Genomic DNA, 13,347 nt, shown 5'->3' on the forward strand with positions numbered 1-13,347 from the left:
GCCGCCTTTGTATGGAACGTGAATCACTGTGCAGAGGTACCAGCTACCAGGGAAACATGATTCCGTAGCGACCAAGCCACAATCAAATTAGCAAACGGCAGAGCCCCTTACCGACCACTTCAAGTAGACCCCGACCACTGCACGTCGTTCTAAATTGCCCCCTAATGGGATAAAGCATAAATTTATGAATACAGAAAAAGATACATATTTCCAGATAAAAATAAACTAAAATGACACACAACCCTACAAGCACTCAATAATATTAGTTCTGTCTATTAACCAGAGGTACCAGGCAAACATGATTCCGTAGCGTCCAAGCCACAATCAAATTAGCAAACGGCAGAGCCACTTACCGGCCACTTCAAGTAGACCCCGACCACTGCACGTCGTTCTAAATTGCCCCCTAATGGGGTCCAGCATAAATTTATTATTATGGCTCTTCATTGGGTGGTTGATAATGTCAAGGATGCGTTTTGTTTATGTTTAAAATAAATAAAACCGTTTAAAAAGCTGATTTTGTTTTTAAAAGAGGTTTTGCTGTTGGAGAATTTTCTATTGTAGCTGTTTTTTGGGATTAAAGATTCATTTGGGTTGTGGAATTTTTGCTTTGAGTGTGCCTAAAAGACTGCTACGATTTATGGCATTTAGGGTTTCGTTAAAAACGCACTAAGTATATCTTCTTCTTCTTGGCGAGATGATGGCAATTAATTTAAAATTTTAGTTGCCCAGTATGTCGCCACTCACACGGCATTTTCAGTGGCGGCAAATAAATAGGTCTTTCAATGTGTTCAGGCACTACATAAAAATGAGGTAGTCCTATAAAGACTTTAAATCGTTTTCTAGTCTTGAATCAAAATAATACAAGTAGTTTTCTTACAATGTCTTTTATATACTTAGAGAAGAAGGTCAGAAAATAACTCAGTGAGAGGAAAACAAACTCATTGGCAAACTTAGTTCGAATTTATTGCAAGTTTAGGTGTCCATAAATTGTCACGGTCCTCCGTTATCTTCACCCCTTTTTACTCTTCTGAGGTTCTATAACAAACAAGGTTACACTATTTTGTTTTACAAAGAAATATGAATGACAAAGCATCAGTGTACGTATTTTCTTTAATAGGAGGCAGGATTGTACGGTCTGATCGATTTTGATGAAAAAATGAAATAATAAAAGTGTGCCTTCCTGAAAAAATAATATGACTTTATTTTAGTTCATTTTAGGATTAACGGCAATACAAATTACAAAATAAAATCTCATTTAATGTCGAAGTAACCGTCACGATTATGAAACATTTCAATGTACATGTGTTTGAGTATAATTTTGGTCGTTTTGATGAACATTTGTTGCCACTTGATATCAATCTACACCCAATTGTTCAACTCCCGATATCAGAGGAGTAAAACAATCTCCTGGCTTGAGCACCGGAGCGAAAGCTAGATTAGTTTAAACTATCGAGTTAACTCAACTGAACCAGAAACTGAGTTAGTAATGAGATGAGATCCGACGCGGCCTTGGTTACATTTTACTGTAAGTTTAGTTTAGATATTCATCTAGTTTATGACCTTATTCTATTTTGTCTATCTGTGCTTCAGGGAATGCTCTATAATAATTGTCGTAGTTTGTTCCTTTTATATTATCACTCAGTAAGTACATTAAAAGTATATTTATTTCTGTACCTGAAAGTTGATGATCTTGTATTTTTTTTTAATCATACACATTCGGGGAGGATTTTTGGAAGAACTAGGTTTGGCTTGAAGGTACAGGAGGTGCCTCCCTACGAGATCAAATCCAGAACGTATAAATTGCAAACATCTTTTTAGGAGACTAGAAGCATAGAACAACGAAAGGAACCTCCTCCTTTTTGAGAAGTCGGTTAAAAATAGACCAAATACCTTATTTCCTGGTCGATATAATCCATATTCCATGGGCCGATATTTCGTTCGTTGTCAGGGCGTAATAACGAACGGTCGACAGTTCAGATATTTTATGAGGTCATAAAATTCAAAGCCCACATTATAGGATCGTACATTCGTACAACCTGACCTCTTTTGTATTGGCATTATTTTGTTATGTTGGTCTTCCAATGCTGGTGCCAATATTGGTGAAGCTTGGTGCCGATGTATAGAAATCTCTGATGGAAACACAGTCATGTTGGTTGCGCCAAATAGGTAACTTGGATTCTACTGTAAAGTTATTTTATTTTTTACTAAGACATAATTAATAACACTTATTTATTACTCTATTTACTAAGTTAAAATGCTTACTTCCTAGCTTTTAACAGCGGTCGATAAGTCAACATCTGAAGATTTAGATTGGGTACCTTTACCCAATTTTCTTTTTTTTTCTATTTGTTCCCCTTGTAGGAGTGAAAAACTTGTCTAGTATCCAAAGCCTCAACCTTAACCGTCTCGAGGAAATTAACGATACATATTTTTTCCAATAAGTATTTTATGTCAAGGATTCCATAATTTTCCAAATTCAAATCACAAATAGTTTCATACCATAAAGTTTTCTCAGCAGTATTTTCCAAGACTGAAGACAAGATCGAGTCCTTCAAGTCGAAACAATTTCCTCGGCACGGCGCCATGTTTCTACAAAGTACGACGAAGTTTATAATTTCATTTTGGTGTCTGTTGCACTTTCTGTAATGCAATCAAGTGCAGTGATATTATACGTAGATACAATAGATGTTGATTCACTTCTATTTACTGAGCGAGTTCGCTTGGGAATTTGTAGGTAAAGATAGTTCAACTCAGATTTGCGCGCGGCCCTATGTGTGCGTCGGCTTGTAAATATACAACTTTCATTCGTGTGACAGTGATGTCGTCCGAGGATGACGTGTTCTTATCGCTTTTTGTTATGGGTACAGTCGTTTACAAAAATGTCTAGTTCTTCACGGAGAAAATGTTTCAGGAGTCAGGTAGCGTTTCAAAAAATGAAACATTCAAAGCTTTTTATTATAACATTTTACAGTTTTTCATTATTTTCTCATACGTCTTTTCAAATTGACATTGACAGTGTCTAATAAATAAATGACGTGAAATATCTAAGATGAATTAAATACTCCTTACATATTTTCTAGCTCGGGGTACGCGGACAATAAATAAAAGTGTGGACTAAGAATGTAAAAAAACGTAATCGTGTATAATAATGTAAACAAAATGTGTGGGGAATTTTAAAAAATTATATTACTTCGCATAATGTCGACCAAAATAAGACGGAAATAATGAAACTCATAAATGAACGTTTAAATCAAATTGATTAAGGGATGTGGGGTAATACTTGTCGACATGTACAAAAGAATAAAAAAGAATACTATAGACATTTTGACATGGAGTCAGAATTTATAATTCACCTTGGAAAGTAGCGAATCCAAAATTCATCATTTGATTTTTCAAGTAGCGATTCAGAATCGTTATAAAAAGATTAACACTAAATTACGTTATAACTATTTTTCTTAAACACCTGTATACAACCCCGAAATAACTGTATTTGTACCTGACTGTACCTCTTGTCACGCACACAAAGTCACTGTATATGTACAAGGATTACCCACACAAAAGGCCGCGCGCACGACTGAGTTGAACTTACTATATGTATGTAGTTATAAAGTTTGCTCCTGTGTTGATTTATTATGTCCTTGTATAATAATACTATGTATGAATATCTATACATATATTTAACTGCCATACAGTTTGATTACAGATAATAATGGCGTCCAAGCCGTCAGCCACGGCGACTGTTCTCATATAAGATCAGCCAACTGTGTAGATCATACCATGTGTAGGTAGTGCACGAGGTGCACTCACTATTCCTTTACTCTCATAGCCCGATGGGACTTCAATCCGACACTACCGGAGAGAAATCAAGCGCAGGACCGCTTCGATGCACGGGCGTATCAATCAATCACAAACTGACATGAGCTGTCTTGTGAAAGTTTCTAAAATCCACAAAGCTACTTCGGTCTGACCCAGGTATTGAACCCGAGACCTCGTGACAACTAGACCAACGAGTCAGTTGATTAAAGATAATGATAGATGAAATTTTCAGCGCTAATATTTGTTCAACCGTAAATGTGGTTTGATGGTTGCATAGAACCAATTGATATAATGAGCGTTTCCAATAACTAGTGCAGGGAAAATCAACAGTTTGTGATGTCGGTATAATGTGGCTTTACATACATTAGCTTTTGTTCGTTCGTTCGATACCTATGTAGGTATATGCAAGTAGGTATTGAATTTGATACCATTTTCATTGCATGTTATGAAACTGTCCTGTCGCGTCGGTCTGTTCCCGATAAATCCAAAAAGTACTGAATAGATTTTCGTATGAATAGGTACAGTTTTCACATTTTCTGACTTCACAAACTGATTCCTGAAGAAGATTTAGTTGTAGGTATACCTATAATGCTATTGTGGAAACAATCTAGGTGCATTCCTTTAACCAACAGAATAGTCTGAAGAGCTCTAAGCTCTCTCTATCTACGTTTTTGAACTCCAAACCTTACCTTACCTACATAACAGGTACCTACATATTTTTGGGAATTAGCCTAAATAATAGGCAGTAACATATCATCTTGTATAAAACCCACATTACATATTTGTATACAGGACTTATCTGGCTGTCAAAACATACAAACAGTTAAAAGGATTACGCCCACGCTTGTTTTAAAATGTTTGGATAATACTAGATTCAGCCACCGACTTCACTCGCAGGTGAATTAACAACTTTGTTCACTATTACTCTACAGTTTCAAGGGTTACCGCTGTCCTGGTACCTACACTAAAGGCTCAAGAAGGAATATGGTGGGTTTTAGTCAGTAAGAGTCTGACACTCCCTCAAGCTGCACTCACAGTGGGAGGGGTTAATTGATGATTGTTTCAGGCTGAAAATAAACAATGGTTTCTTCTCATAGGTTGTATTCAAGAATGTTCGAGCGGGTTGTTTTATATTCCTGATTCAGATGTGACATGCAAACATAGATAAGTATATAGGTAGATTGATCATTAGATTACGTAAACATTGTTATGACCCTAATCAACATACAATTTAATCTATGTTAACTGCTATTGTAGGTACAAATATGATTCGTTAATCTCAGCTTTACTGCATGTTACAATTTTGACGCGGATTTTAGCCAGATACCTGTAACTGTGTGGCATAAAACCTAAATCCAGAACAGCGAACAGAAGTGGAATAAATTGTGAGAGATCGCACGGATGTATTTTAATTTGAAAATATTTGTTTGGTTGGATAGGTCAACCTCGGCTTAATACCTTTTTTTACAAATAACAAAAAGCTATGTGAGGTATTTTTTATTTGGGATTGGGAGATGAGCTAAGTGGACTTACTTTTGGTAGGAACATACCTACCTACTTATAAAACCGAAACGATTTTTCTATAAAAGTCATGTAGATGTAAGACTTCTTTTATTATCCAAGTCACATATTGCAATGCCTGAAAGGCCTGGAAGGCAGCATCAACATTGTTAATAAGATTCATTGAATTCTGTAACAAACTCGTGCTGACAAACTTACGAGCCTGAACCTACTCATGTATGGTGATACGTATATGAAAGTGGTTGTCTTTCCACAAAAATCATCTTAACACAATAAATCATCCACAAACTAAAATAATAATTGTCTAGTAGTGCTCAAAAACCATGTTTTCAAAATAAAAAACTTAAACTCCTGAAGACATAGACCTGTCAAATATGTCAATTGAATTTGACATTAAAAACTGACGTGTTGTTTGTTGTGTACGCTACGCATAGAAAACTTAGATAAAAACTCTAAATAAATAACAACGATTTAGCTACAAAGCATTTACTCATTATTTAGCTATACCAAGAAGTGTTAACAATGCTGAAAGCAGTAATTCTTATTGGAGGGCCGCAAAAAGGTAAAATATCTTGCTTACAGTCGACGTCACCGGCGTTTCTTATCTATAAAATTGTTTTCTATAATTTATTACGTATATTAGTTCATTCTATAAATAAGAAATTGTATATCTAAGTATGGTTACGCTACAAACTTGCGTGAACTACTGATATTTCTGTAGAAATTATTGTTTGCTAGTGTGAAGGTTATACAAATATTAAGACAACATCACTTTAAGAATTACGGCAAAAATACACGAAATAATTCATTTCTAGACCTTTAGTAGATGAGTAGGGACTTAAAGGCAACATGCAGGCCCCCTAGGGGGTTCCTCCAATGATTTAATAGTTCCTTTTTAAATGATATAGCTCAATGACTCATTTGTATACAGTTGTTCATCAAGGATGTGTGATTATTTAATCTAATAAATCTTATCGTAAGTACCGACTATAAAACTATACTGACTGGAGTTCTATTAATTAACTATCTACCAATTTTTTTTCTTGTGTTATCTGCCTGGCCTTTTCCCAAGTTATGTTGGATTTGGCTTCCACTCTAACTGGAATCAGCTGTGTTTTACATCAAGCTACTGCCTATCTGACCTCCTCAACCCAGTTACCCAGGCAACCCAATACCCATTTGTATTGGTTGCCAACATTGATCAATTTCTTAGAAACACCTCACATAACCTGCAATTTCTTGAGTTAACTCATCTGGATATAATCCTTAAAAAAATATATCTTTTATTCCAGGAACCCGCTTCCGCCCCCTCTCTCTGGACACACCAAAGCCACTGTTCCCCATAGCAGGATTTCCACTGATCCAGCATCATATAGAAGCATGTGCCAAGCTGGAGGCGTGCAAGGAGATCCTGATCATCGAGCATACACCACAAACACTATGGCACAGTTTGTCTCTGATATGCAGAAGGAGTATCATGTTATTATCAGGTATATAAATAAAAAATACTGGCACGACAACAGCAAAGTATTGTAGTTAATATTTTATGACCAATAATTTGTTGACAATAAAAAAAGTGTGCAAATAATTTGCACACTTTTTAGTTTAAGAAATGATAAATGATATAAAAGGCAAAATTAGTTATTAAAAGTTACTAAAAATATAGTCTATCTTCCATATTTTTTAAAATAATTTATTTTACAAATTGGTTCAGGTGTTCTTAAACACAGCTGTGCTTATTTTTGTAATCCTTAGTAATATTATACACAAATGAAGGCAGGTTGTTTATAAATAGATGTTTTAAAAATAGAGTTGACACTATTTGAGCCTATTAAATATTTCTACAAATCTGTAAATCATCTTAAGTACTTGTTCCCTATTTTTCCAACATCATAAGTACTTATTTATTTCATTATTTTTCCAAAAAATATACAGGCTTCTTAATAACTTACAGATACCTGCAAGAGTTCACACCTTTGGGCACAGGTGGTGGTCTGTACCACTTCAGGGATCAAGTGCGTGCGGCAATCCTTCTGCATTCTTCCTGTTGAACGGAGATGTCTGCGCTGACTTCCCGCTCAAAGAGTTGTGGCATTTCCATGAAGAGAGGTCTAATGCTTTGGTAAGCATTTATTTATTTAAACACTCAATAGAGAAAAACAACAGGAAATAAATAATTAAGGTTAAGATTAACACTCAATAGAGAAAAACAACAGGAAATAAATAATTTACAAAGGTTAAGGTTATTTCTAAATAAATCTCTTCTATCCAATGGTATTATGTAAATATTGTCACTTTAGACTGTGTATTTTAATTGTCAATTAATATAGAATGGCTGGATTTCACATTCATAAAACCAGGGTGATATTATCAATATTTTGATACATTCTGGAGGCCATTGTAATTAATTCAGGACAAGCCATTGTCATCAATGGGATGAGAATGTAGAATGTCTATCTTGTTTACAATAAAAATGCAAAACTATAGATTTAAGTGATAATAAACCACATACTGCTAATTCAACCAAACCATCAGTCTAACCAAGGGGTATTGGGTTGCCCGGGTAACTGGGTTGAGGAGGTCAGATAGGGCAGTCGCTCCTTGTAAAGCACTGGTACACTGGTACTCAGCTACATCCGGTTAGACTGGAAGCCGACCCCAACATAGTTGGGCTTGGAGGATGATACTGACCTGCTAATTCAATTTAAAGATTTCAAAATATCAAAAATGAAATGGTTCTTTCAGGTAACAATAATGGGCACTGAAGCGACCCGCCAGCAATCCGTCCACTACGGTTGCATGGTACGCGAGGGTAGCACCAAGTCAGTCACCCACTATGTGGAGAAACCCAACAGTTATGTGTCCACGCTCATCAACTGTGGCGTCTATGTGTGTTCCTTGCAAGTGTTTCATACTATGGCGGACTCGTTTCAGAAGAAACAGGATGTTTTTTATAGGTACATATTTATATCACTTTATTCACATTCACTATTTTGACCATGTAACTATATTATGATATGTTCTTGCTTATAATGAACTCCCCGCACTCTACTCCCAAAGTCAAAGTATTTATTTGCACATGAATACAGTAGGTTCATTAGTTGTTACAAAATTAATTCAGATATACTTTTTTCAACTGTCATCTTATTCATATTGATTATTATTTATTTTCATAGTGTAAAAGCCGTTATTAGGTAATAGTAAAAAAAAAATACTGTAATGTTTTAGTGGTAACGGCCAGACCAGTGCTCACCCTGGATACATGTCATTTGAGCAAGATGTGTTGATGCAGCTCGCAGGAACTAACAAGTTATATGCTATGCAGGTAACTATCATTTATTTATTTACACAATTTTGTACCTACTTTAGTACAGTATTAGAAACTAATAAGCACAAATGTAGTGGGTTCTGGCTGTCATTTGAACATCATTGGCAGTTGTTACGGGTAGTCAGAAGGCAGAAATTTTGAGTCAGGGAAACTGAGTCTTACCAAGGAGTATTGTGTTGCCCAGATGACTGGGTTGAGGAGGTCGGATAGGCAATTATTGTCCATGTTACATTGGCACTCAGTTGCATCCGACTCAAAGTCAAACCCAAAATTAAGAAAAGGCTAGGGAGATTTTGATTAGATCAATGAGAAAGAACTTGGTTCAAGTGATTTTCTCAGTACATGTACATACCTAAGAAATTAGTTAACTACTAATATTTCCTATTTATTTTTAGATAACAAACTGGTGGTCACAAGTAAAGACAGCGGGCTCGGCTATCTACGCGAACCGTCACTACTTGGAGCTGCACCGCGACCGCGTGTCTAAGGACAAGCCCTGCACCATACTGCCCGATGTTTTGTACACCCTACTGCCGTTGTTGACTCTACTGCTGTGGTAAGAATATTGTTATCCCTAAAAATTTCATCATCATCATCATCTCAGCCATAGGACGTCCACTGCCGAACACAGGCCTCCCCCTTAGATCTCCACAGATACCTGTTGGAACTAACCTAACAATTTAGATGTTAAAATCATTTCTAGGGCTGCCGTTTCTCCCGTAAGACTGTTGGAGGTTGGTGCGGAATTAGGTATTATTATTGCTTTTGTGAACATGTTATCTAATGAAATTCTAATTTCTCAATTTTTATAGGAATCAGACCCTAACTTTATCGGCCTACTGTTTGCGGCGCGAGGCGATTAAGTTTTGATTCCGATTAGTGAGCGTTCCAATGGAGTTTCATATAAATGATACTGAAAGGCTCAAGTTGATACGGTGACACTTCTCCGAGTGCATATGTGACCCCAAAAGCACATGTGATAGCGCAGCAATTATATTCCACGTATTGCCTTTTCTAATATTAATATGACTGCTATCCCACAGATTGGTCCCAACGTGTCCATTGGTGCGGGAGTGACGATAAAAGCAGGCGTGAGGATAAAGGAGTCTATCGTACTGAACAATGCTACGGTGCACGAACATGCACTCGTCATGTATTCTGTTGGTAAGTCTACTGAGTTTAATTAATCACCTAACAAACCCATTTTAACCTCTAACGCAAAAAGAGGGTTTTGATCCCTATAAACCCATCCCTAATCCCTAGTCACCTTATTGCGATGTTTTTGCTAATGTATTTTCTTAAACCATATGAAATTGCTAGAATGACTGCTACTAATGTAACAACGTCTATATTATACGTGCTCTCCTAGACTCCTAGGCCTACAATTTGGGCAAAGAGATGCCCGTTTAAAAATAAACAAGATAATAAATTCTACGTTATTTACTTGATTTATTATTACCATTTTCCGTATTCGTTTTGCTATATGTATAAGAATTTCACACTGAGCTAACTGTAAAACAAGTTGTTTTAAACAACTGAAAAACTGTATGTTAATCATTAGCTATTAGTCAGAATAGTCAGTCTGCTCGATATATTTTTACAAGCCCAACCATATATCTCATTATTAATTAATATCCAACTCGGCACAGTCGGCCAAGAAGCGTCAGTAGGCGAATGGTCCCGAGTAGAAGGGACCCCGTCAGACCCTGACCCTAACAAGCCCTTCGCGAAGATGGATAACACGCCACTGTTCAACAGCGATGGCAGGCTCAACCCTTCTATTACTATATTGGGTAAGTTGTATCAACAAGTACTTGCCTTTTTAATAATTACAATGTAATAATTAGTAAAGTTATTTAAGAAATATAACCGACTGCATCAAAACAGATGTAAACAAGTCGATCAATCGTTGTTATATAGAGCACTTATTAGCTAGTTGCTAAAATGTTAGAAGACGACAAAAAATATAAAATACCTACTTAACTCCCCATGCGATATTATGGTTTTTCGATTCTTTTTTTTATTTATAATGTTTAAATTTATTCATAATGTGGCCCCCAAAATTGGCTCGATTTTTATTTGTATATGCTACTTCTAATCAGCTACACTATCTCCGGGTGACTTTATTTATTCGGATACGATAACCAGAGCCGGAGACCACGAATTTTTTTTTCCATAATAGCAGTCGTTATCATCTCCTTATGTATTAATTTTGACAACCAGGTGCGGGAGTCGTGGTGCCAGCCGAGACCATCCTTCTAAACTCCATAGTGTTGCCACACAAACATCTATCAAGGAGTTTCAAGCACGAAATCATATTATAGTTCCTGAACTGGCAACACCGCGCAAGCTTTAATACAGATACAAAATGTTTTGGCTTAGATAGACTTTTAATATAATAACGAAATATTGTGAAGCCTAAGATTTTATACATTTATAATTTTTAAATATGTAATTAGCGTTAGTTGTAAAATAAGAAATTGAATGAAAATATTTTTATTTAGTACCAATTGCTTACATAAAGCTACTCCAATTTGTAATCTCCCATTCAACATTGAAGCTTATACTTGAGAGATAAGGATGAAGATCCATTGTCGATATTTAACAAATTGTAGTAGCTTGATATGCTGCCCTCTTTACATCACACAGAGTTTATATGTATAACTAAATTGACACTTACGTTGAACCTACATTTATCAGAGCGGAACTAAAAAACAAATATTTAGAATTATCTACATCGAATCTTGTAATACCTCACACTCTTACCACGTTTAATCACCCTATTCGGCTGTTTTATTATATCCCTAGTCGACAGGTGTAAGGCCCAGAGTTGACCTAATTGGATTGGACCAGAAAAGTTATAAAAAACAATACCTAAAATTCCGTTCTTATTCAAATATCTTGTCTCTGGCCAGTGAGTAGTATACCTGAGCGGAGGAATTCTATTGGTTAGGGTATATCTACACGGTGCATGTAGCTGCAGCAAGTTAACATGCGCAAGTGACAAGAGCACGCGGGTGGGTATTTTGCTTTGGTACATGCGCGAGTCGCTGGACCCTCGCGTTTTTAAAATGCATGTACATGTAACCTGCGTATGTGCCTCGACATGCGCAAGCTACTTGCACCCTGTAGATGTACCCTTATTTATTCTGTGCAAATTAGTAATTCTCGTTCTTTATTATTTATTAGGTTTATGTATGTATATCTTACTGATAAAAAGTCCCTTAATTTATAACACGCGATACTTTTGGCGTTATCATTTCCTTTCATTAGTATGTATCAATATAATTGTACGTTTAACTTAACTAAATGTTTGATTCGAAGGTTGACAGTTTTTTACAGGGTTTTACACGAAAAAAAAGATGTATGTATCATTATGTTCCACTTACATCTGTTTTCTTTTATTCTTGTGCAAAATATTGTCTTGATTGAACGTGAAAATCACCGAGCTAGCTTGATTTGAAAAAATCTTTCAGTTAAATACCCCATATGTTGAAGAAAGTTTAGGATGGGATACTTTTCCTTTATCCGGGTGTGCGGATTTGTTCACACGGGACACGGGTGTGAATGTTGGCGGAAGTTAGTTATCAATAAAATATTCCACAAAATTCTGAATTTTCGCTGACATTGAGCCCTGCATTCACTTTCGACCATTTTAATTTTATCTTTGAATTTGTACAAGTCCAGCCAGTTTTGTTTTTAGCTATGTTTTATACGTAAAACCTTCGTTTCCGCTGTTTCCTTATTCCGGTCGCCTTTCTGGCTAAGTGTTACTTTTAATGTTATATTATGTAACTGTTTGGTACTATTGTCGCTAAAATGATTGATATAATAATATGTATATTTTTGAGAATAACTAAAGTCATCTTTATTATAAAACTGGGTTTGCTTAAGCACATCTAGCTACTTTGGAGATTACTAAAAAACACTGTATTTTCATCAGAACTCAGAGCGTGTGCAAAATTTCATCCTAATCGAAGACCGGGAAGTGGGTCAAATTAAGATTCCATGATTTTCTTACATAGGTACATAGTTACAAGTGAAGCTAACATAAGCGTGTTTATGTTAATAAAGAAAATCTATTGAAATTTGACAGATTGTAGTTGCCTGAAGAATCTAATAATTTGGACTTTCTTCAATATCCCTTTAAGCCGCTATAATGATTGAAAACCAAAGCTTCCAATAGTGTTAAAACATTAGATATATAGTTATACATTATATACATACTTATATTGTGACGACAATATTTGGTAAGCTGCTATTCTCTGATATTTTTTTTGCCGATTTTGATTCAAATGTTCGACCAAATAAGGAGTAACAGAAGCACATTATTTTGTTAAACATATTTGTAATATTTATGTATTTAAGATATATGTAAATAAATGTAATGTATAGTTCTAAGTTTTGATGGTGCTTCGAATAAACTGATTGAGCACATTTATGATTTTTATTTAATTATATGGTTCAAATGATTTATATCGTCAAAATCTAGGTGTAAATCTACAGAATTGTTGGAATAAGTAATAGGGCTTGGTAGTTTTATACGTTTATTTAATACTTTGCTATTAAAAGTATAAAAATATGGGCCTGTGCATCGATTTATACACATAATAAGTATACCTACATGTGTACCTAATTTCATAAGGTTGCTAAACTTAGGCACTAGGTACTTAGCATTAATT

At 35.5% G+C, this 13,347-nt stretch overlaps 1 protein-coding gene across 1 annotated transcript; it reads left to right on the plus strand.

Moving 5' to 3' along the window:
- Nucleotides 1–5,738: 5,738 nt before the first annotated feature.
- On the plus strand, nucleotides 5,739–13,102 carry LOC135118752 (mannose-1-phosphate guanyltransferase alpha-like). Its single transcript, XM_064041550.1, is given in 12 exon segments — nucleotides 5,739–5,899; nucleotides 6,630–6,773; nucleotides 6,776–6,827; nucleotides 7,292–7,356; nucleotides 7,359–7,459; nucleotides 8,083–8,294; nucleotides 8,566–8,662; nucleotides 9,061–9,181; nucleotides 9,184–9,221; nucleotides 9,709–9,829; nucleotides 10,315–10,458; nucleotides 10,889–13,102. Coding segments are annotated over 12 exon segments (1,236 nt in total). The 5' UTR covers nucleotides 5,739–5,859; the 3' UTR covers nucleotides 10,990–13,102.
- Nucleotides 13,103–13,347: the final 245 nt, after the last annotated feature.

The sequence above is a fragment of the Helicoverpa armigera genome, chromosome 25, assembly GCF_030705265.1.
Source record: "Helicoverpa armigera isolate CAAS_96S chromosome 25, ASM3070526v1, whole genome shotgun sequence".
Lineage (NCBI taxonomy): Eukaryota > Metazoa > Arthropoda > Insecta > Lepidoptera > Noctuidae > Helicoverpa > Helicoverpa armigera.